A 23,864-nucleotide genomic window follows, 5' to 3' on the forward strand; every position below is an offset into this window, starting at 1 on the left:
CGATATTGATATGGGTTTCATCCAAAAGTCCGTCTGCATCGTTGAAATCCCCCTTAGCCCCCAGTCTTAATTTTAGATTATATGTTGACGTACAAAATTAACATAAATAAAAATAACTCACTGTGATCTGCCACGTACGATAGGAAAGGGGGATTGGTATCTCTCTTCTTCGCCCATCCTAAGATTGCCAATTGGTCTTGGCGGGCTGTGAAAGATTTCGTTGGGATGTCCTTGTGGGCTGTGTAGACTCGAGCCGCGGGGTCCATGGAGATTAAGGGGTACGGGTTCCGGCGCCACTCGCCGATTTGTGGGAAACCTGCATCCGGGCGTCACTGCTTAACTTTGCTCCAAAACCTATATAATGTGGCTGTCGTGTCGAAGACTAAGACTGCAACAGAGTCCGATGGTTACACCGATTTTGACAGTGTCAATGGACCTAGCCTTAGATGGATATAACTCTTATTATAACGGGAACTATGTAGATATTTTCCTCAGACAGTATTGTATACTTTGCATATCCCGATTACAGGGTGGAACACACTAACGGTTTCCAAGTAAATTGTTGGCTTTTTGGAAAGACAGAGCATCAAAGTTGTCGTCTAAGACTACTGCCCCGATGCTTTGACTATTAATGCAGATGTTCCACAAGGATACGTCATATTTTCCGTATATTTTTCATCCAACACAAGAACAAATAACATAAGGGATGCGTGATATACCGGTCATCAGTTTTTCTGGAGCGTGGTTCAGGAGAAACGATCAAAATTTGTATCTCAATAGGAAAAGAACACTCAGAGATGCGACTCCGAGTGACCCTATTGAACAAAGAGGCTAGCGCATTCACTGCGATGAAGGACAATTTTGTTATAGTGCTGTCATTTTGACGAAACGGACATCTGTATGGTAAGCCATGGTGAATTTTTCTCTATGAATGAAAATGATTATGACTGCTCTATACTGTACTAGACTATGTATGAAGACTATAAATGAAGACATTTCCAGACCCATGGAGGAAGAAGATTTTCTCATCACATAACACAGTGTCTCTTTTGTAATCAATACTGTCAAATCGGACTGCATTAAGATCGGACTCCATGAGAATCGGACTGCATCAGCACTGAGACGTAGTCGCTCACAATTGTTCTTATCAGAAGGTTCAAGGTCACTCAAAGAGCAATGGAGAGGGATATGCTCGGAGTGACCCTGCGACATCAAATCAGGAACGAAGAGATTCACGGGGAGACCATGGTGACCGATATAGCCGAAGGATTGCAATGTTGAGGTGGCAGTCATCAAGGCACATTTCTCATTAAACAGATGGCCGATGGTGCCGAAAATCTCTCGAGTGGCAGCCACGTACCAGAAGAAATAGCCTGAGAGGCCCTCCCCCACAAGGTGGACCGACATCCTATTGAATGTTGCGGGAATCAGCTGGATACAAACAGCATAGGACGACATATGCCCAGCAGTGGACTCCTACAAGCAGAAAGATAACTTTTCCAGAAATAATAATCATATGTATTATCCAGCTCTGTAATGACCTTCTTTCTCTCAATGGAATTTTGGGAGCGTTGAGAAATTTAATTCTTCAAATGAAGTTAGGAAAAATCTTCAGAGGTAAGCAGCGTCTTGGCCGTTCCTCTGGCATTGCTGATGTCCATGAGCGGTGGTGATCATTCACAACCTGATGGCCGTAAACTTATTTGCCTTCGCAGGTAATATTTTTAATCGTTTAATGACCTCTCACCTGTCCTCGACGTAGCGGGAGTGTGCATCATAATTGAAGCGGCGCCTTTTCGGCATATTCACAACGGGTACATGTCCATTTGATCGACCCTCCATAGCCCTTGATGAAAAAAAAAAACCATTAAACTTATATCACAGACCTAAGCTTGTTACAGGTGTTCGTATACACCTCAAAACCGGTAAAATAGCGTCTAAAATTAATCAAAACTAAGTCCTAAACTTTATATTATATAATTATACTTATTGTTGCATATTTCTCAGCAGACGAACCAAACTTATTAAAATAATTAATTGCTGTACGACCGACTAGTTCGCGGGAAACACTGTTTGAAATTTCCACCAACTAAATCAACGATCTTGAAAATTTTTTGAACCACAGACCAAATAATTTTTATGTAATAAGGCGAACTTATTCATGCTTAGTCGATTTTTAAAGTACTTCAGAACGAGAACTCTAGTAAAAAAATGTAATAGCCCATAATATTGGAAGTCCGCTGAGCGGACGCGGCACTGTGGCCGCCACTGGCCGCATTTGTGGGAAGTCCTTTGAGCGGACGGGTCACTGTTGATAGATAAATGTGATTTGACATTTTACGTATCTGTGGAGTCCGCCGTACGGACACCGCACTGTGGTAGCTTTATAGAGTACCATGACATGGGGTAAATTGGGATTCTGGGGTAAATTGGGACAAACCTGCGGAAGATTCTCAAAGTACCTGTAGCACGGAATCTACCTAATTTTCTTTATGGTAATATTAACGGCCGTCCGGTGTAGTGGTAAGTGACATGGTCACTACACAAGGGGGTCGCGGGTTCGAATCCCGCCAAGGGAAGATTTTTGTATGATAAATATAAATGTCTTTTCCAGGGTTATGGATGTATATTAAATATATGTATGTGTATAATGAAAATCTTACATTTATATCCGCTATATGGTACCTGTAACACAAGTTCTTTACGAACTTATCACGGGACCAGTTAATGCGGCGTGATTGTTAGTAAATATAAAAAAAAAAAAAAATATATTTATCAATGTCTAGAAGAAAAACCAAGTTAACTATGGAAGTACTAAATGTGAGTTAAGTTGGTCCCAAAAATTCATCAAATTAAATTGAAAATAGTGGTTGAAAAGTGCGTTTTAAAACATCTTAAAGAACTTTTAAAAAAAGTAATATTATCGTTGTTTTTTCAATAAGTCCACAGTTTATATAAGTTTTTAATACACCTGGAAATACCAAAACAAACGGTAAGTTGCAATATTCTTATTTTAAATACAATATTTCGACAAAATAAAAAATGTATATTTTTTCCTTTCTTTTTGGGGAAAATTGGGACGTATGTGGGGTAATTTGGAACGAGACTAGAAAAATTAGGGACGAGAAAACACAAAATTGGAACGCCAAAAGACAAAATAGGGATGGCTTGTTAGGGTTGTCACCGATATCTTATAATACTTTTTTTAGCCTATACTATCACTCAATTGCGTGATGTAAAGAAGGTTAATGTGTTTATCAGTTAGTTTATGTAAGTATTATAGTAAAAGAAAAGTATATATATAATTACTTTTTTTTCGCGACATTTAGCTTGTAATATCTGCCCGGTCGTATGTCCATTACAGCAATAAAAAAAATTAAAAAATTAAAAAGAACTCAAACGAATCAAATCTTTTGAATCTATTCACGCGTCGAATCATGATTTTTTTAACATTCACAACGCACACACAAATAAAAATAGGCCTCAGATTTTAAATGTAACATTAAAATAAAAAATCCGAGATATCTAGGTTCCAATTATAGTGAATTAATTGAGTTTAGTTATTTAGCTTAAAAATAATTTCTTTTATTTTTGTTATTATTGGCAGTAATCAGATAAAGCTGCTTTTTATCTTAGTCACCTGATATCTTATTCTTGCTCAAGATTATTTTGAAAATGTTGATTAAATAAAATTATATTATTGCATTTCCAGTCCTTTTGTTTTCTATTTTTTTATTCTATTTTATGATTTTGTTTCAGAGTTGTGATTTTTAAGGAAATTAAATAATAATTTTCTGAAAGATAACATGCACATACTTTTTTTGATCACTGTATTGTTGATTATCATTCACGTCACATCGCTTCGGAATAGAAACCAGCTTAATATATATAATTTTTTTTTTTTTTTTTTCCTAGGTGTGTGGACGAGCTCACAGCCCACCTGGTGTTAAGTGGTTACTAGAACCCATAGACATCTACAATGTAAATGCGCCACGCACCTTGAGATATAAGTTCTAAGGTCTCAGTATAGTTACAACGGCTGCCCCACCCTTCAAACCGAAACGCATTACTGCTTCACGGCAGAAATAGGCGGGGCGGTGGTACCTACCCGTGCGGACTCACAAGAGGTCCTACCACCAGTAGACTACACTATGTTGTGTATTGTGCATAAATTATGGGTTGTATTCATAATTTCGGTCCATATAAATAATTGTATGGCACCTACCTACCTACCTATATATCGCAGTACTGCGAGCTGACAACCCTTACAAATATCCCAATTTAACCCTTACCCGTGTCAATTTACCCCGGACGTGGGGTAAATTGGGACGGCAATTATTTTACCGATTATTTCTTTAAAATGAATAATTAAAATAATGTAACGGTTTTTATTACCTAGGTACGTTCAAGACTCAACTTATTTCTTTGGTTGAGCAGTGACTTTTTATTTATTTATTTATTAAGTTGCACCAACAAAGTGATCATCAATACAAAACATTGACAAATTGACAAAAGTTCATGGCAGATGTCACCTCAATTATAGGTGCAATCGACAGTGCATTAACATCAAAAATAAAAAAAAATATACAGCTAAGATTTGATTACATTTCATTGCTTGCTTAAGATTAATTTAATTGGGAGATGATCCGCGACAGATTTTTCCTGTAAGTAGTGAGACAAATAGAAAAAACATCTATTTCACTTAAAATAAGTTCAGCGCAATCGGACAACTCCGAAGGAACATTGACGGAGACCGCGCTACCGTGGACATTATTGTAGTCCCAAAGGATTCTGTTTATTAAAAAATTGGAACTATTTAAAAATTCAATCTAAAGTTCGATTTTGTCCCTATTTACCCCATTTTACGTACAAGGACCGGTATTTGAAGTCGTCGTGGCCTAACGGATAAGACGTCCGGTGCATTCGTGTTGAGCGATGCCCCCGTGTTCCCGAATCCCAAACGGGTACCAAATTTTTGTAATGAAATACGTACTCAACAAATGTTCACGATTGATTTCCACGGTGCAGGAATAGCATCGTGTAACAAAAATGAAACCCGCAAAATTATAATTTGCGGAATCACTGGTGGTAGGACCTCTTGTGAGTTCGCGCGGGTGGGTACCACCACCCTGCCTATTTCTGCCGTGAAGCAGTAATGCGTTTCGGTTTGAAGGGTCGGGCAGCCGTTGTAACTATACTTGAGACCTTAGAACTTATATCTCAAAGGTGCGTGACGCATTTACGTTGTGGATGTCTATGGGCTCCAGTAACCACTTAACACCAGGTGGGCTGTGAGCTCGTCCACCCATCTAAGCAATAAAAAAAATATGTATATATTTTAATAGCACAGTGAAAAGAAGATCTCGTCAATCTTGACATCGAACAATCAATTTTTATGTAAAGGCAGTGTTGTGGACCTCTTTGCTATTTTGATAACTAATGTAGTTTTTTTATATACTTCACTTTTGACGTTTGTCTTTCATATTACCCATTTCTTTCTGTTTTCTTAATTTTCTGTTTTTATTAAAAAATAATCATTCTCAACTTGTTTCATCGTTTATCATTTTACAGAGATTTGTTTAGTTTGTTCATTTCATTTTGGTCCTTCACCAGTAATTTTCCAGCGTACCTATTTTTCATTACGTAGCTTTAGTTATTCGTTCATTTCGTAGTATTTGTTTTCATTTTCACTGCTTTATTTCATTTTTATTTCTCGCTTAATGATCACCCGCGGTAAAAGGAAAATCATGTCGACAAACCCTGCGACTAGTACTGGTGTGCAAGTTAATATTATACAACCTAGTACTTCCCAACATGTAGACAGCATTGCTCCGAGTGAGACGTCTAAGTCAAAATCATCACGCTCGTCATCCACAATTAAGGCTCAAAAGGCCGCCGTAGAGGCCCTCGCCCTGCGCCGACGTCTTGAGCAGGAGCTGGCTGAACGTGAGAGGCAACGTGAAAGTCGACTGGCAGCACTCCGTCAGCAGGTAGAGGAGGGCGAACTGAAGGCCGAACTTGCCGCTCTCGACGCGGAAGCCGCGGCAAGTCACAGCAGTCGCAGTGGTTCTGCCAGGGTAAGCGTAGAAAGAACAGAAAGATGGGTACAAAGTTTAGGACAGCCAGTTTGCGTTGGCGAAAATACAGTTAATAGAGGCATCCCCGCAGTAGGGCGAGAGCAAGTAGTGGTTCCGCCTCCCGGCCACCAGGCACCTCTGCCGGCCACTGGGTCAACTGCATCCCCTGTTAACCGTTTTGTTCATCAGAAACAACTTTTAAACGTCACTAAAGCGTCCGAGGCGGCCGTACTTACGCGACCGCTCATTTCCACGGAGGTTGATCAGAGTAGTCTGCTTCAGGCTGTTGCTGACACTGCAGCTGCGGCCAAGGCGCTTGCTACTTCGCACCGTCATAAACATAAGATCGAATTGTTTCCTTTCGACGGAGACGCCTTAACATGGCTACATTTTAAACGTATTTTTGATTTAACCAAAAACAATTTTTCAAATATTGAAAATATGAGTCGGTTACAAAATGCACTTCGCGGCGCGGCCCGAGATGCAGTCGCGTCACTGTTGCTGGCTACAGACAACCCGAACGATATTATAAGAGCTCTGGAGGAGAACTTCGCTCGCCCGGAAATTATAGTATTTAAGGAAGTCTCCGCTCTTAAAAATCTACCACGTTTTGGGAAATGACTTGAAAGAGTTAATTACGATAACGAATAAGGTACGTAATTCTATATCTTCTTTTAAAATACTGAATCAAATTGAGTACTTGCATTCTCCAGAACTATTTCACGCCGTCTTAGGAAAATTAAACCCGGTTACTAAAGTAAGATGGACGGACTTTGCTATGCAAGATACTACAGGGCGTCCTAAATTAGAAATTATGTCCGATTTTTTGAGGCGCGAGTTAGATCAACTTATTCGGTTCGGTTTATCACCGGAATCTTGCTCGATCCAACATTCACCACAAAACTCTCAACTAAACAAACCGTATAAACGGGAAAATATTCACATAGTTACACACTCTAAACTAAATTCTAAGGCGGCGTCTACACAAAAGCTTGAATGCGCGTTTTGCAAAAAAGATCACAATATTAAGTCATGTTCTGAGTTCAAAGCCTTATCTATTGATGAAAGGTGGGTCTGGCTGCGTGAGGTAAAAGCGTGTTATAGATGTCTTAAGCGTAGTTCACATCAGTGGAAAACATGTAAAGTTAACCCTTGTGGTGTTGATGGGTGTCTAATACGTCATCACCCGTTAATGCATGGTAAAGAACCTGCCTCTTCTGTCAATACTATGTTCGACACGCAATCCACCGAAAATGATCAAGCACCAAAGCACCACGAACCTGCATCTGTCGAAAAGGTAATAGTTTCTACCACTTCTACAGGTGTTCAAGAACCCAGCTCCATCTTAACTCTGTGCCCACGTGTATTTCTGAAAATCTTACCCGTTACTGTCTCTGGTCCCTCAGGAAGTTGCAATGTTTACGCACTTCTCGATGACGGTAGCACTGCTACGCTCATTGACTCAAGTATTGCTACTCAAATCGGTGCGACAGGGCCTCACCAGAAAATAACGGTTAATGGTATAGGCGGTCTCAGTAGAAACGCTACGATATCGTATGTAGATTTTCACATTAAGGGTAGGCACACACGAGACACATTTTTAGTGAAAAATGCGAGAGCTATGGAGTCTTTGTCTCTGCGTCCTCAAACAATTAGGCAGGAAACTATTGCTTCTTTCGCACATTTAGCGAATTTACCTTGCAACGTAACTTATGAAGATGCTACACCAACAGTTTTAATTGGTGCAGAGCATTGGCATTTGTCAATCAGCAGCGAGGTACGGTGTGGTGGTAAGAATGAACCCGTTGCCTGTTTAACTGCCTTAGGCTGGGTGCTTTATGGAATCGCGACCAGTAAAACTAAATTAGTGGAGTTTGTTAATCACGGTGTGTGTATCGAACCTTCCGATGAGGAGAAATTAGACTCTCTTATTAGGGAACAATACAAAATTGATTCGTTAGGTATTTCTAAAAAAGAAACTCTACATTCTAAGTCAGATAAACGTGCAGTCGAGATTTTAGAAAAAACTGCTAGACGTCTCCCCACTTCTGGTCGATTTGAGGTGGGTATGCCGTGGCGTGACGATATACAACGCATTCCGGACAGCTACCCTCAAGCCATGTCACGATTTTTAAGTCTAGAAAGGCGCATGGCTAAAGATGCTGACTTTGCAAAAGCATATGACGTGTTCATTTCAAACATGATCGCTAAAGGTTATGCAGAAGAATGTGCTCCTGAGTCATACTACGCCAACCACATTAAAGATAAACAATATTCTTTTATGAGGCTCTATTTACCCCATTTTGGCGTGTATCACCCTCAGAAACGTAAGCTTCGTGTAGTTCACGACGCCGCAGCCACGAATGCGGGCGTCAGCCTAAACTCTTTGTTGCTACCTGGTCCAGACCTGCTTCAGTCCTTGTTAGGTATTTTACTTCGATTTCGCGAGGGCCGTATTGCTCTCACTGCTGATATCCGGGAAATGTTTCCTCAAGTAAGGATCAGAGAGCAAGATAGGGACGCCCTCCGGTTTCTCTGGAGGTCAAGCAGAGACCAACCTATAAAGGAGTTTAGGATGACAGCCATCATTTTCGGTGCGTGCTGCAGTCCATTTATAGCGCAATTTATTAAAAATAAAAACGCTCGTGAGCACGAAAGTTTATTTCCTAAAGCAGCTCATGCTATTTTGTACAATCATTATATGGACGATTATATTGACTCTCTCGATGACATTCAAGAGGCAGCACAACTGGCGGCAGATATTGTTGCCGTTCACAATGATGCCTACTTCGAGATGCGGGGCTGGATTTCCAACGATCCATCAGCGCTAAAATTTATTCCTGCTGATCTTAGGGCCACTCAACCGTCGTTGGAAATCAACCTTGGCAGCTGCTCTGCAAACAATATTAGAGCGTTGGGAGTATTGTGGAATCCCATAACAGATAATTTAGGGTTCTGCTCAGGCTTAGGTGAAACATTTCCAAACCCTCTCACAAAACGCAAAGTTCTTTGTCACCTCATGCGTGTGTACGACCCGTTAGGCCTATTAGCTCCAATAGTTGTTAAGGGTAGAATTTTATTTCAACAAACGTGGAGGTCTTATGTCGACTGGGACACCGAGTTCCAACCCACGGAAGCATTAAGATGGTCTGATTGGTTTCAGGAGTTGTCAAAAGTAACTTCTTTGGAAATTCCGCGTTGGTATTCTAACTCTAAAAACTCTGAACCAACTCAGAGGGAGTTACACGTTTTTGCTGATGCAAGTGAGCTCGCGTACGCATGTGTCGCTTATTAGCGCCTTTTGTACTCAGACGGCAGCATCGAGCTTTCTCTCATCTCTAGTAAGGCAAGAGTTACACCCTTGAAACCTATCTCTATCCCACGTTTAGAGCTCCAGGCCGCTTTAATAGCTTCTCGTCTCGCGGTCACCATTAAGGACAGTCATAGAAAACAACCGGCACATACTTTCTTTTGGACCGATTCTATGACAGTCCTTCAGTGGTTACGTAATGACGCGCGCTCTTTTAAGCCTTTTGTTGCCCATCGTTTAGGTGAAATTATTGAAAACTCTTGCGTCAGAGACTGGCGATGGGTACCAACGGACTTGAATGTTGCCGACGACGCTACCAGAACGCGATCAATTAACCTCGACACGTCCCACAGATGGTTTCGCGGTCCATCTTTTCTTTTTAAATCCGTTGAGGACTGGCCTACAGAGCCAAGGTTTGCCTCACCAAATACCGATGAACTTAAGACCAATAGTTATGAGTTGGTCGGACTAACTTCCTTTGTCGAAGAGTTACCGACTCCGGTCACAGCCATTTTTGCTCATTTTAGTAATTGGCAGCGCTTATTACGTGCCACTGCCCGGGTACTTCAAGCTGCGGCAAAGTTTGGTGTAATTTTGGCTTCCATTAGAAATTCTAAATTGAAAGGCGAAATAGTTTGTGCCCGCCATCCTTCAGCGTCCACTACTCTACCACCTCTTAGTGCGGATTTAATAAAGGCCGCTGGAAGGCAAATTATGCAACGAACACAGGTCGAGAGCTTTTCCATAGAATTTCTTCATATCCTGAACTCGAAGCCTATTCCTCCGAACAGTCGTCTCAGAAAACTGTCACCCGCTTTGGGAGAGGACAAATTACTGCGGTTAGCCGGAAGAATTAAAGCCGCAGAAGGCATTGACCCTGACACACGCTTCCCCATCCTTCTTGACGGTCGTCACCCAATTGTACGTTTATTGGCACAATTTTATCATCGAAAAGCGGGTCACGCAAATTATGAACTAGTCGTGAACGAATTAAGACAAAAATTCTGGTTGTTAAGGCTGAGGAACACAGTGAGAACAGTAGCAAAAGAGTGTCCACTCTGCAGAATTAGAAAGTCCTTGCCGGTGAACCCGAAAACAGGAGATCTGCCACCTGAAAGATTAGCTCACCATCGACGGCCCTTTACTTTTACGGGTCTGGACTACTTCGGCCCCGTAAGCGTCACTATCGGGCGCAGGCATGAAAAACGTTATGTGGCCCTTTTCACCTGTTTAACTGTCAGAGCCCTTCACCTAGAAATGGTACATAGTCTATCGACTGACTCTGCTATCATGGCTATTAGAAGATTCATTGCAAGACGGGGCTGTCCAAACATGATTTTCTCGGACAACGGAACCTGCTTTGTTGGTGCCAATCGCATTCTCAGAGGTTTCTACGGAGAAAATGTCGAAGATTTCACAAGCACTCAAGGAATACTCTGGAAGTTCATCCCACCTGCGGCACCTAATTTCGGAGGATGTTGGGAGCGCTTGGTGCGATCAATAAAGGTAGCTCTGAACGCAACATTAACCGAACGAGCTCCAAAAGAAGAAACCTTGAGCGTTTTATTAGCCGAGGCAGAAGCCATTGTCAATTCACGTCCATTAACTCATGTATCTACAGATCCTGAGGACCCGACAACACTAACACCATTTCATTTCTTAATCGGTTCTTCGTCCGTGCAGACCTTACCTACTGCCTTGAACGATCACGATTTGGTCAGCCGTTCCGAATGGAGGAAAGCATTGAGGCTAGCGGATCATTTTTGGTCGCGTTGGATGCGCGAGGTTCTCCGGACCCTACAACCACGTGAGCAGTCAAGAGGCAACCGCAGTTCAACAGCTCTTCAAGAGGGTGACGTAGTAATTATTGCTGACTTCAACTTGCCCCGCGGAATATGGCCACGAGGACGTGTTGCGAAAGTGTACCCTGGGAAAGATGGCGTGATTAGGGTAGTGGACGTTGCAACAGCAGGGGGAATGCTACGCCGACCCGTACGAAAGCTGGTTAGGCTCTCCACCTAAGGCCTTGACTGACCTTGGTTTGCATAACCAGTTTGTGCTTTTCTGCACGAGGGGGAGGATGTTGTGGACCTCTTTGCTATTTTGATAACTAATGTAGTTTTTTTATATACTTCACTTTTGACGTTTGTCTTTCATATTACCCATTTCTTTCTGTTTTCTTAATTTTCTGTTTTTATTAAAAAATAATCATTCTCAACTTGTTTCATCGTTTATCATTTTACAGAGATTTGTTTAGTTTGTTCATTTCAGGCAGTCCGGTCACTTATTGTCGAGCAAGTAGTAGAAGCTATGGTGAACCTTGACAGTTTAGCATCTCAATATTATTAGAGAACGGCAATTCTATCATACAAAACGAAAAACATTATACTTTTTCGACAAAAATTCTAATTAATGGCATCCGAACTAGACGTTTCCCAAATAAGAAAACCTTACATTAAAATTAGCACCTACAATCGGAAACTCGGTTGAGCACAAAGTTCTTCTGCCCTACTATCTTTAAAAATAAGTTATAATTAGCATTACACTCACCTCGGCGGCTGTGCCTGAGACGGGCGGACCAGGTTCATGGGCTCCTGACGCTCTTCATTGACCATGGGAGGGGGGCTCACGTCCGGTTCACGTCTGAGTTCAAGTGGGCGCTGCCGTGCTTCACGTTCAACCCTTTCAGCGTAGGCGTCGACGTCAATAATTTCCGGACTGCACGATAAATAAATGATAAGTACAACGATCCAATGACCAACGGCCCGCTCACGATATTACTCAAAACAAACTAATTAAATGCAAATTTCCAAAAAATCTCCAATGTAATCTAGTGTCACGGTTCTAGCATCTCAAAACCGAGGTGGTTGATGATCCATGGACGAAGCACCCAATCACAAACTGATTACACAGTCATTACATTCTTAATGAATGTATATTTTATTAGTTTCACGGTTATCTTAAGGTCGGTCTCATTTCTTTAGGCCGGGATGAACCTCTATTGATCCTCCTGAATAAATGTAGAATGTGGTAGCCGAAGTTAGTAAAGGCCAAGGCCGAGAATGACCAAAACTAGGGCCAAAGATGGCAGAACCCCTCCCATAAAATGATCTTTCGCACTCTCTCCCAACGCACGGTCCTCGTCCGATGTTAACCTGGGGGGTTTCATGTCCTTCCGGATCCTCTCGAGTGATCTGACTAGCTTTAGTATTTTGTATTCGAAAACTTTTTATATTGGATATCTTATCTTTCCTTGATCATCAATACATGAAATTGCGCCATTAAAATAATAAAACATAAATTTTAAATTCTATTTGACTATTAATTATAAAAAAAGAGGTTTTATAAATGGATAAAAATTATTAACATTCAGTAATTTATAAAATAATGAAATAGAAGTAAAGAAATCAATTATAAATTTATTTATTCGATTAAATGGCTAGAAAACAAAGACTTTTGGAATAAAGGTAATTCGATTCACAGCAACCGTTATTTTTTGTTTGGTCTGAACCAATACGTATATATTGAATACAAAATAGACAGTAAAATATATCTAGAACAAATTGACTTTTGAATGTCTTGAGTGTTTTTTTGTTTTTTTAAATGCTGTTGTTTTTACAACTGAAATATCAACACAGAAAACAGCATTCACACATTCACATTATTGTGTATACCTAAGCATTCAAATATATTCACAGTAACAACAAAACCAACTGGTAAAATGTGACTTATGCTGAATAAAACGTGGCGCTGTTGTCTCCACTGTATTCAAATTTATGAGTACCATACAACACGTATTTAATAAGATCGTGAAACAACATGAAAATCTTAAACTAATTTTAATCGATTGTGGAGTTACTACTAACACCATGCGAAGAATACGTAGGGCTAAATACTCATGCAACAGGCCAAAGCTGAAGCTTGTTACCTTTTAAAAAAAAACATAAGCATTGATATTAAAAATAAATATGGTCGTGTGAGATGTTGGTTTCAATGTACTACTTCCCATGAGCTCGAGGAAGGGATCGAAATCGTGAAATTTACATGCTCTAGGTTTCCTAGGCTTAAATATCAGATGGATATAATCCCGCATCTAAAGTCTCTATGAACACGGACACACATTACCAACAGTGTGTGTATGCTGCTGCATTATAAGTACTTACCAAGATGCGATTCACTGGAGTAAAGCTTACCATTTCATAACTAGATAGTGAGGGCCTCAAAACACAAACACACAACATACATTCAACATCCCTGCCACTTTTTTATTTTTGCTAACTATTCTGGTGACTTCAAAGGGTCATCCTAGATTCATCGAGCGAATAGGTAAGCTGGCGGGGCTCTAGCATGTGGACTTTGCTAACACTAGCCCTAGCAACAACAGTGCTACGCAGAATCTACCACCGGATCGGAAACGCGACCTACTGAAAAGATCCGGTGAGAAACTCAGTATGCTGTGTCTGTAAGATTATTTACTCGGCGAACCCTTCGTCGCAATCGATGGGTTAGACGAGAACGGTGACCGTTGGTTGAGGTACCTAAAAGCACAGATAGTGGATCGGGAGGATCCGAAATGACGTGTATAGGGCGACGTCGACTGTTTACCATTCCCTGTGACAAGAACAGGCGGTTCGCTAATCTTCAGTTTGATTAATAACGTTACAGTAGTGAAATTAAGCTGCGGCCGGACGATTTCCTCAAAGCTGGATTACAACATAGTATTCCCAATATTCGTTTTACATGCGCGTTATAACCTGCCAATACCACACCAAACCAGAAACAACGGCAACCCTTGGTCAAGAATGATGTCAGTATCGGTTTCATCCAGATCGCAAGCAACCATCTGCAGATTGCAGTGTGATGTGCCAGCTCCGTGATGCCAACCCTTCAGGAGTAAAGCGTTGTGAACGAGGTGCAGGTTTTAAGAGAAAGGTTCTGGACCAAAACTTATTCGAAAAGCTAACAAAAAACCAGTCGTATGAGACCCTTAACTCCTTACCACGAAATGTTCAAGCCTCTTAAAGTTTTTTAAATGCTCAGACGGATGGATAAGCTCACGGGCCACCAGTTTAAGTGGTTACCGGAGCTAACAGACATCACAATGTGAATGCCGTCACCCACCTTGTGCTTGTCGTCTTGCAAGATATCGCCAGTCTTCGTTTTCGAGAACGATTCTCTTAAATCCGGCATTATGTTTTGTAGTTAAGCGACACGAAGAGTGCTGAAATGCTCACAGTTGACAATCTGCTCAAAATTATATTGTTATTTTAAGGATATAAAAAAATATAAAGGATTGCATGCTCAACTACACAGTAGGCAAAGAAAGGAAACAAAAGAAAACCTCTTTGAGTTACGTACTCGTTAAGAGCTTGAATCTACGTTTTACTTAAAACGAAATCTAATCAAATTCAATCCCAATCAGTATTATGTTTCAATCATATACCTTTTTTATTTGTTATTTGAACTTCACGTAAAAAATTTAAATCTTCGTAAACTTGGACAAATACCGAAAATATTACAGCCGTTTTTTGCCGTCAACGATGATTGTAACAATGAGATCATATTTATGAAAACGACTGGCTCATCGACGATCTAACATACGGGAATTTCTCCGAGCTGTATTCAAACACAATTGGCTGTATTAACGCGTACACTAAGAACAAACAAGCAAAAAACATCTTTAAATGTTAAAAGATAAGAAACTGTACTGTTTTTATGATTTCGTAAGAAGATAAAGGAGACTTCATCAGAGAGTACAATAACTAATATTAAAATAAATTACTTTCAAACAATTGTTCCGGCGTCTCACAGTTGCAAATAAGTTTCACGTAAAAAAGGGACAGTAAATACTATGCAACATGTAACACCGACATAAAGCCAATCAACATTCGATGAGGCTACATCTACTGTGTTACGAACTGAAAATAAATAGGATTCCACTTACTCTACAGTTGGTGGTAGTTGTGGAGGCAACTGGATATTATCTGCACGACGCCAGTATGCATGAAAATCGGATTCAGAAGTTTCTATGGCCAAATCTTCTGGCTGACTGTCATCATGCTCGGGTGATGCTTCTCTCTCGCGACTGTTGTCAGCATCGTCGCTGGATTCACTGGACGTGCTACTTTCATCATTTGATGTTTCTTCAGCATCATTTTTAGGACCCTCATCATTTCGGGGACTGTCGGCATTTTGAGAAGCCTCATCATTTTGACCACTTTCATCATTTTCACCAGCCTGTTCTTGGTCATCAGCATTTTGAGAGTTTTCATTGGAGGTGGTCTCTAAGGTGATGCCTGTAGTATCAGCCTCCATAGTCTCAGTATTAGATGATGATTGACTTTTTTTAAGTGGCATTGTTAATACACCTACGACCACTCTGTCACTATCAGAATTGTTTGGAGGACGGTTTTCCCCACTGTAAACAACATTAAAACTGATAAAAAATAATATACGAATGATAAATTATGTTATAGAACCAAGGTAATACAACATTTTAGTATCAGGGAGAAAATCAAATCTAAAAATAACAAATTCTATTTTACATTCCGCTCTATTCAATCAGTGATATTTAAAAGAGTTATCATTTCCGTTTTAGCTTTTTTGCACAGATTAGTGCAGATTAGCTAACTTGTCGTTCAGAAGTAACCAAAACCTGAAAACATCATAAAGATGAACCACAAATATGAGTCTCAGTCACATTCTACTCACCCTTGCTCTTTCTCTTCCTTTCCATTATTCGCTGGATTACTTGATGATGTGCATGGCTCCTCTTGATTTTCAGACATTTTTCTCCGACCTGTTGGGAAAAAAAAATCACATTAAATATGTGTACCTAAACCAATTCAGTTTCAGTTTATGTCAAAGTTATAGTTATTTAAAGAACCACTGTGCTAAGTGACGACAGAATATGAATATTATACAAATATCAAGTAACTTTATAATTTTGTTTGCTTACAATTTAAATGTCCGGTCGAAATTAATCGAGCCGCAAAACAAACGTTGAATAAAGTGCATATAACCAGCTTTTCTATTATGCGCTACCGATCTTTATAAGCCCGTTACAATACGATTGTAAAAACAGTGTTCAATACGATTGTAAGAAAAGTGTTATTTGTTTCTTAGCGTTCTCCCAAAACGACCCTATAAGGCTTCAATAATAGCGCAATACATCCCAGAAATGTATATTTGTAGTAATTAAAATCATCAATCATTAATATTTTAATTAATAATAATCATTTTTATTCATTTAGAATTGTAGCTACTTTCTAATTGTTTTGTTTGTTGTTGTTTTACACCAAAATGTCCAACACTTTTAAAGGATGCGTTGCAGATTGAACGCAACTGCATCATAAATCAAGTATTGATTTACAGGGCGTTGGCTGCGCAGCGCGCATCGAGTAGCCGCCTCAACACATACATAACATTTCCAATAAACTGTACAAAAACACAGGACTAGATCGAGGAGGCCCGGCGACGACCCAGTGGCGGCTGTACAAAACCCCAAGAGAAAGCACGTTTTAAACGGATATTCTTATGCAAGCTATACAGTCAAAACATAAACATTCAGCAGCATAAACAAATCATATTATATTTAATTCTTAATAAATAAAAATTAAATCTTCCCTTCAAATAAGTAATACTATATTGTATTAATGAAATCACACTTTTTTTCAGGACATTTGTTTAAATGAAATGCTTAAATGAATTATTTAAATAAATTAGTTCATAATTAAATTAAAATTAATTAATTTTTTATTTATTTAATTAATAATTAATTTAATTTAAAAAAATTAATGAAAATCAAATTTAGTTAAATTTAAATTTAAATTAGGCAGTTCAATTTCGCGCTATTACTATCATTTTGTGCGTAAAGCTTTTTGAACTCTCTTTCTCTCGCAGAACTCATTAGCATTCAAACTGGCACCTAATACTGCTTCACGAAAGAAATAGAAGGGGCAGTGGTACCTACTCGAACGGGTCATAAGATACTCAAATACCGATATATACGTGTATGCCAGATGAATTCTCAAAAAGCTCTTTTCTTTTCAAAAAAGTAGATCAGACGTTATTTCTCATTCTGAAAGTTCTTCTAAAAAATAGACATTATTAACCTACTTTGTTCGCAGAATCTTTAATTAGGAAGGCCTCCAGCAAACCACGGGTATTGCTGAATCAGGAACGTTGTAATTAATATTCACGTATTGCCACAAAAACACCTGAACACCTCAATTTGCAAAAATACGACCTTGCACACCGCGAAATGGAAGCTATGACACTTGCATAAATACTGACGCAACTGCATCGAGGACAGGTGCACCGCGCAGGCGTAGTGCGTATCGCATCGATGGAAAGTACTAATTGATTTTAGGGCGGTGGCTGGACTATATCCGGTCGTCTCAATGCTTGTATAATGTTGCTTACAAGGGACACGCTATACAGAGTGTCCCACGATGAATAATCCCGAAGACCCGAAGAATCCATGTACTCGTAGAAGGCTTTTTTTATGGCTCAGGTGGACGGATGAGCTTACGATCCACTTGGTACTAAGTGATTAAGGAAGCCCATAGACATAAACAATGTAAATGCCATCGCATATCTTGAAACACGAGTTCTAAGTCTCAGTTTTATAGTTCAACGGTTGCGAAAATAAAGCAACAAAAGTACCCTTCTTCGCAGTAAACGCAAAGCTGAGCTCAAAGCACAGAGTTTTACCAAGGTATTTTGGACTATGGGCCAGACTTGCATAGTGGTCGAAGACTAGATTGGCAAAAGTTACTTTCCGCAGCCTTGGCGAGTGACTAAAAAATACGACTCCAAGAGGGTTAGCTCTTCTGTCTTTCACCAATTCTTGCAACATTCTCTGACTTCTCCTTGGTAATAGCCTTCTTATAGGTTCTGGAAGGGGCATTAAATTTCCACCTTTTCTTTAAGATATTAGGATCTTAACGTCTTCTGGCATCATTCTATGTTATATACGCTGACCGTTCGAGGGGTGCAGCATCTTGACTGGCTTTATATACCAGGGCTTTCCAATACCTCCAACGGGCACCTCAGAAGAGGGAAACAATAACTCATTTCCAGAAGCACTATATCTTCAAGTCGGTCCACACATATGTCAGGATCGTTAAATGAAAGTAGATCCATTCCTTGGGTAGGATGTGTAGTATTCAGGCACTACGTCGCAACCTACGCATTACATTGCTGATCTAGCCTGCCAAACACTTCGACACCCAGGACGATAGAGTGATATGATAGCACGAATGACGCCGTGATCAGATGACCCAAGTGAAACGTTGACCACCGTACTGTATCCAACTGGGTGAGTAGTCTGCAAAAGGTTTTTTTTATTGCTTAGATGGATGGACGAGCTCACAGCCCACCTGGTGTTAAGTGGTTACTGGAGCCCATAGACATCTACAACGTAAATGCGCCACCCACCTCGAGATATAAGTTCTAAGGTCTCAGTATAGTTACAACGGCTGCCCCACGCTTCAAACCGAAACGCATTACTGCTTTACGGCAGAAATAGGCAGGGCGGTGGTACCTACCCGTGCGGACTCACAAGAGGTCCTACCACCAGTAACTACGTAAATTATAATTTTGCGAGTTTGATTTTTATTACACGATGTTATTCCTTCACCGTGGAAGTCAATCGTGAACATTTGTTGAGTACGTATTTTATTAGAAAAATTGGTACCCGCCTGCGGGATTCGAACACCGGTGCATCGCTACGTACGAATGCACCGGACGTCTTATCCTTTAGGCCACGACGACGACTAAATCATATAAGTCGATCCTTAAATTAATCTTTGGCCAATTATTATATACGAATATACATAAGTAAGTATGTACTGTTTATGTTGCATTAAAATAGTAAATCATTATGACAGAATTAGAGAAAGTGCGCTTGACCTATTAGGCATAGGCTTAGCTAGTGGATCATTAGGAATTGGAGAAAAAATATTTCTCTGAATATTCTCTCATATTCTCTGAATCTAGAGGTGCACTAGGGGGCGTTTTTTAGAAGCATCCTCCGTGCGTCGTATTCCTCAGTTCTGAGGGTCGTGACCTTTACTGAGCACTTTTGTCAGGACTATGTTCTTCCATTCACTTCTGTCCTCCGCGCAGTGGATAGCGACATTAATGCTGGATTCCAAAGTCGTCTTAATCTGATCGGACCAGCGCATGGGACTACGCCCCCTAGGCCTCTTTCCTTCCACTTTGCCGGTGATGAGAAGTCTTTCGAGATTGTCACCCTTTTTTCTCGCAACGTGACCGAAAAACTCTAAAATCCTACGTAGGCAAATGGTGGAGAGTCTTAAGGAGCCGCCTAGTTCTTCTAGGATTGATGCATTTGTCCGATGCGCCGTCCAGGGAATCTGCAGCATTTTCCTCCAGCACCACATCTCAAACGCGTCGATCCGACTTCGATCAGCCTTCTTCAGAGTCCAGTTAGAAGCATACATATCTCTAAGTTTCAACACAAGGCTCGTGCCCCTCAAGTGGTGTCAACGTTGGTATGTAAGCTCCTAACAAAACTGAAATCCACATCAAATGTGGAATGGAGATGCCCCGAAAAACTCTGATCCTTTTCTTGACTTTCATTTATTTTGGTTGGAGAGTCAAGATTCGGAGAAGTAGGTGCTAAAGTTGAATTCAAGGCAATATTTGAATAAATCGCCGGACACAATGAGCACCCCAGCACGGGTTGCGCAAGAAGCAGATGAAGGGTATGGAAGGGCCCCCAACACAACCTGCGTACGATCACCGGGAATCATTCCACTCGGTCTCCGACACCGGGACTACGACCGCACGAAAGGGTTTACACCGGTCGACGGGACAGCTTAGCGGGGCGGAGCTCAGTAGTCACTCCCGGGTTCAGGTCCTCTTCTGACGTTTCACCAGGTCTCCGTTCCACCTGCTCCTCGTGTTCCAATTGTCACCAGGAATACTTACTAGAACTATTATGATTATTTTGCTGCTGTACCTTTGTTGGTAGGCATATGGCTTATGGTAGGAATATCCCGCATTAAAATCATGATATAATTGGAACTCCTCGAATTCATTCTAGACAGTCGATAGACTTTTCACGCTCATTTCGTTAACCTGTTCCTTCCGACTATTGACCGTAGCTAGAGCACTAGAGCATTGCCGGCTTCTTCCCACACTGGGTATCCAGACCAGATGTAACTATACTTGAGACCTTAGAACTTATGTCTCAAGGTGGGTGGCGCATTTACATCGTAAATGTCTAAGGGCTCCAGTAACTACTTAACACCAGGTGGGCTGTGAGCCCGTCCACTCACCTAGAAAGATGACAAGCCGTTTCTACATGGGAGTGGTGCGATCAATTACCCTATCCAGCCAATTCCAGAGAGACAAAGAGAGTAAATATATATCAGTTTGAAAAATTCAAGGTCGTCGAATTTCCTGATTTTTGTCCGCGTTCAAGAACATCAGAGTTATCCTCGAAGGCAGAATAAACGAACATGGATTTATAAATGGCGGTAGAATTTCGGCATTTAATTTCAGTATTATGCTTGACAGTTGTTTTGTTAAAAGTAATATAATTTCACCATAGACCTATACCTAGTCAGGTCATAAATTCTGTCACATGTTTAATGTAAAATAATTGAAACAAGTTTATTCATTATGTAACCATTCATATACCAAAATGAACTTAACAAAACATAGATTTTTATGACACTAAAGTTTATTCAAAATTACCTCCGTGATTTTGAATACAGGCCTTCAATCTGCGCGGCCAGTCGTCTATCGCAGCACGAACGAGGTCCATGTCAATATCAGCGGCTGCCTTAATCAAGGATGTCTTGAGTGACTCCAAATTGGGATGAGACTTTGAGCACGCCTTTTCCTCCAAGTGTTGCCATATCTTGTAATCTAACGGATTCAAATCTGGACTGGAGGAGGGCCAGTCTTCGTGCCGGATGAAGTCGATTTCACGCGCCACCAGCCAGTCTTGTGTGCTCTTCGCTCTATGAGCTGGCGCTGAATCTTGTTGGAATACCCAGTGCCTGTTATTGAACATGGTATGAGAAACAGGTTCCACAAGGTTCGTCAGGACTGTATTTTGATACACAACTGCATTCGTTTTTACACCTTTCTCACAAAAATGTACCTCTGTTAAGCCCCAATAAGAAACTCCCAACCATACCATGAGCGAGGATGGAAAATGACCTCGTTGGACACGCGGAATACGGTTGCTCGCTTCTTCACTACTGTGTGCGTACACCTTATCATTTTGTTTGTTGTAGCTCTCTTCTACGGTAAAAATTTTTTCATCCGAAAAAAGAATTTCCCGATATTTTTTTCCCGCGTACCGCTTCAACAAAGCGCGGCATCTCTTCAGTCTCAGGTCCACTAGACGAGCATTCAAACGATGTCCTGTTTTTCTTCGATATGCCCGAAGCCCTAAGTCTTCATTTAACACCCTTTTCACCGTGGTTCTGCTTAACCCCATCTGAAGGGCCAACAGTTTCTGCTTACGTTTGGGATTTCTTTGAATTCGCGCCTTCACAGCTTTTATCACTGCTGGAGTCCTAACAGACCGAGGGCGACCACTTCTTGACCTGTCATCTACACTAGAGTCTTCATTGTATCGTTTGATGGTACGATAAACGAATCTTTTGGTTATATTAAAATTTTTCAGTATGTTAAAAATTTGAATTGGCGGGTAACCGCAACGATGCAACGCAATAACTGCAACTCGGTCTTCTTTAAGCGTCCACTCCATATTTAAAAATGAGTAAAATTCTAAAAGTATACATTTTTATTTTCATGAACAATTCGAAATTCGAATTCAATAAACTTTTTTGTGGCCAGCATTCTAAAAGAAAAGTTTTTACTGTGTGACAATACTTATGACCTGACTAGTTATAATATTAGTTTCATCATCATCATCATCAGCCTATAGCAGTCCACTGCTGGACATAGGCCATATTCGTTTAGGAACCGGTAAATGAGACCCAAAAAAAGCGACTTAAATACATAAGCTGCTACAAACCACATATATAGCTATCTTGCAAAATAGTTTATCTCATATTACTCTCATACCATTCTTATTATCAGATACTAGGAAAAATTCAGCAAAAGCCTGAATAAGATATTTCGATGCCAGGTTTGCAAAAGTTTGGACCTTAAGTAACCTTTTTATTTACTTAAACGAAAATATGAACACAAAGCATAATATTTATCACAGTACATCTGGTGCTGAGCGGATATCACATTCTTAACACGGCACCGATAACTGCCTAAAATACCATTCAACTACGATATCAAAACAATATACAAATTGCAATGTGACGTGTGTGCTATAGTGCAGGGCGCGGTCGCACTGCACATGCGCTTATCAGGGCGCTATGGGCGCACAAGGCGATGAATCCGATCCCTTCCCCTCCTGGCTGAGCCTTTGCTCGCCCACCTGTCCTGGTGAAACTGGAAAGGCCTCCGGGCCACCAGTAATCCTTCTTTCATAAAAAAAAAATACTCCGATCCCAGTTTTTACATGAACATACCCCATGTTTTAAGTATGTATTTATTTTAAATGCAGTTAATGGAAAAAAGATCTGTAGACGTATAATAAGTATATCTCTTAATTTGTAAAATATAATTTAATTATGATATCAGTTTTTTTTTTATTACGTAGTATTATCATATTTATAATGATATTGATGGAAGTTGCATGGTTTCCCAAAAATTGTCCTGTGCATTAAAGTATCTCATTACTACATTATATATATATAGTGAGGTTAATAACTAACTACTTTAAATGACTATAATGTCAAGGTAGGCAGCGGCTTGGCTCTGCCCCTGGCATTGCTGAAGTCCATGGGCGACGGTAACCACTCACCATCAGGTGGGCCGTATGCTCGTCGACCTACAAAGGCAATTAAAAAAAAAAACTTACTTTTCGTCGAAGGAGCCTCAAAGATTTCACTAGATTAAAAGGATCACTGTATCTCTTTACACAATTCCCGAAATGAAACGGTCAACGCTATCAGAATTTGCAGCGTTCCGGATGCAACTGACACAGACCGCAGGTGCAACGCGCATAAAATGTATCACGGTAAGAAATGACGCATGCGTAATCGACTGGCCGGCAAGGGCGGTGGCTGCATCGAATTTAGGTACCAACTTACTCTGCACCGACTTAAAAAAAACAAGAGGATGACCTGGTTTTGAAAAGTGCTCAACCAATGTTTTATTCCAGATCGCGGCTTTTATTCTATATCAAATTAGCATTACCCTAATCCATTGTTATAACAAGAAAGACAAGTTTCAGTGTAACTTTACTTACTAAATCATTAATCTTTAATTTAGGAATAGTAAATTCAGACCTTTTTTATGTAATTTCATGAAATTGAACCATTGTAAGCTGTACTGCTTTTTTTTATTTCTTAAATTGGTGGTATTAAGTGGTGGTACACCTGGTATTAAGTGGTTACTGGAGCCCA

At 40.4% G+C, this 23,864-nt stretch overlaps 1 protein-coding gene across 6 annotated transcripts in view; it reads right to left on the reverse strand.

Moving 5' to 3' along the window:
• Nucleotides 1-23,864, reverse strand: part of LOC114245577 (uncharacterized) — a 43,761-nt gene that overhangs the window by 7,913 nt on the left and 11,984 nt on the right. For 2 of the 6 annotated variants that reach the window (XM_028177817.2, XM_028177802.2), the window contains exons 2-6: nucleotides 16,099-16,186; nucleotides 15,332-15,805; nucleotides 11,938-12,105; nucleotides 1,748-1,846; nucleotides 122-316 (exon numbers count right to left, since the gene is read on the reverse strand). In XM_028177817.2, coding sequence (XP_028033618.2) covers nucleotides 122-316; nucleotides 1,748-1,846; nucleotides 11,938-12,105; nucleotides 15,332-15,805; nucleotides 16,099-16,175 — 1,013 coding nt within the window. In that variant the 5' untranslated portion in view covers nucleotides 16,176-16,186. Of the gene's footprint in view, nucleotides 1-121; nucleotides 317-1,747; nucleotides 1,847-11,937; nucleotides 12,106-15,331; nucleotides 15,806-16,098; nucleotides 16,187-17,501; nucleotides 18,059-23,317; nucleotides 23,832-23,864 lie in introns of those variants that run through there. The other 4 variants (XM_089740083.1, XM_028177810.2, XM_028177825.2 and 1 more) reach the window with 4 other exon arrangements.

This window comes from Bombyx mandarina, chromosome 01, assembly GCF_030267445.1.
Source record: "Bombyx mandarina strain Sakado chromosome 01, ASM3026744v2".
Lineage (NCBI taxonomy): Eukaryota > Metazoa > Arthropoda > Insecta > Lepidoptera > Bombycidae > Bombyx > Bombyx mandarina.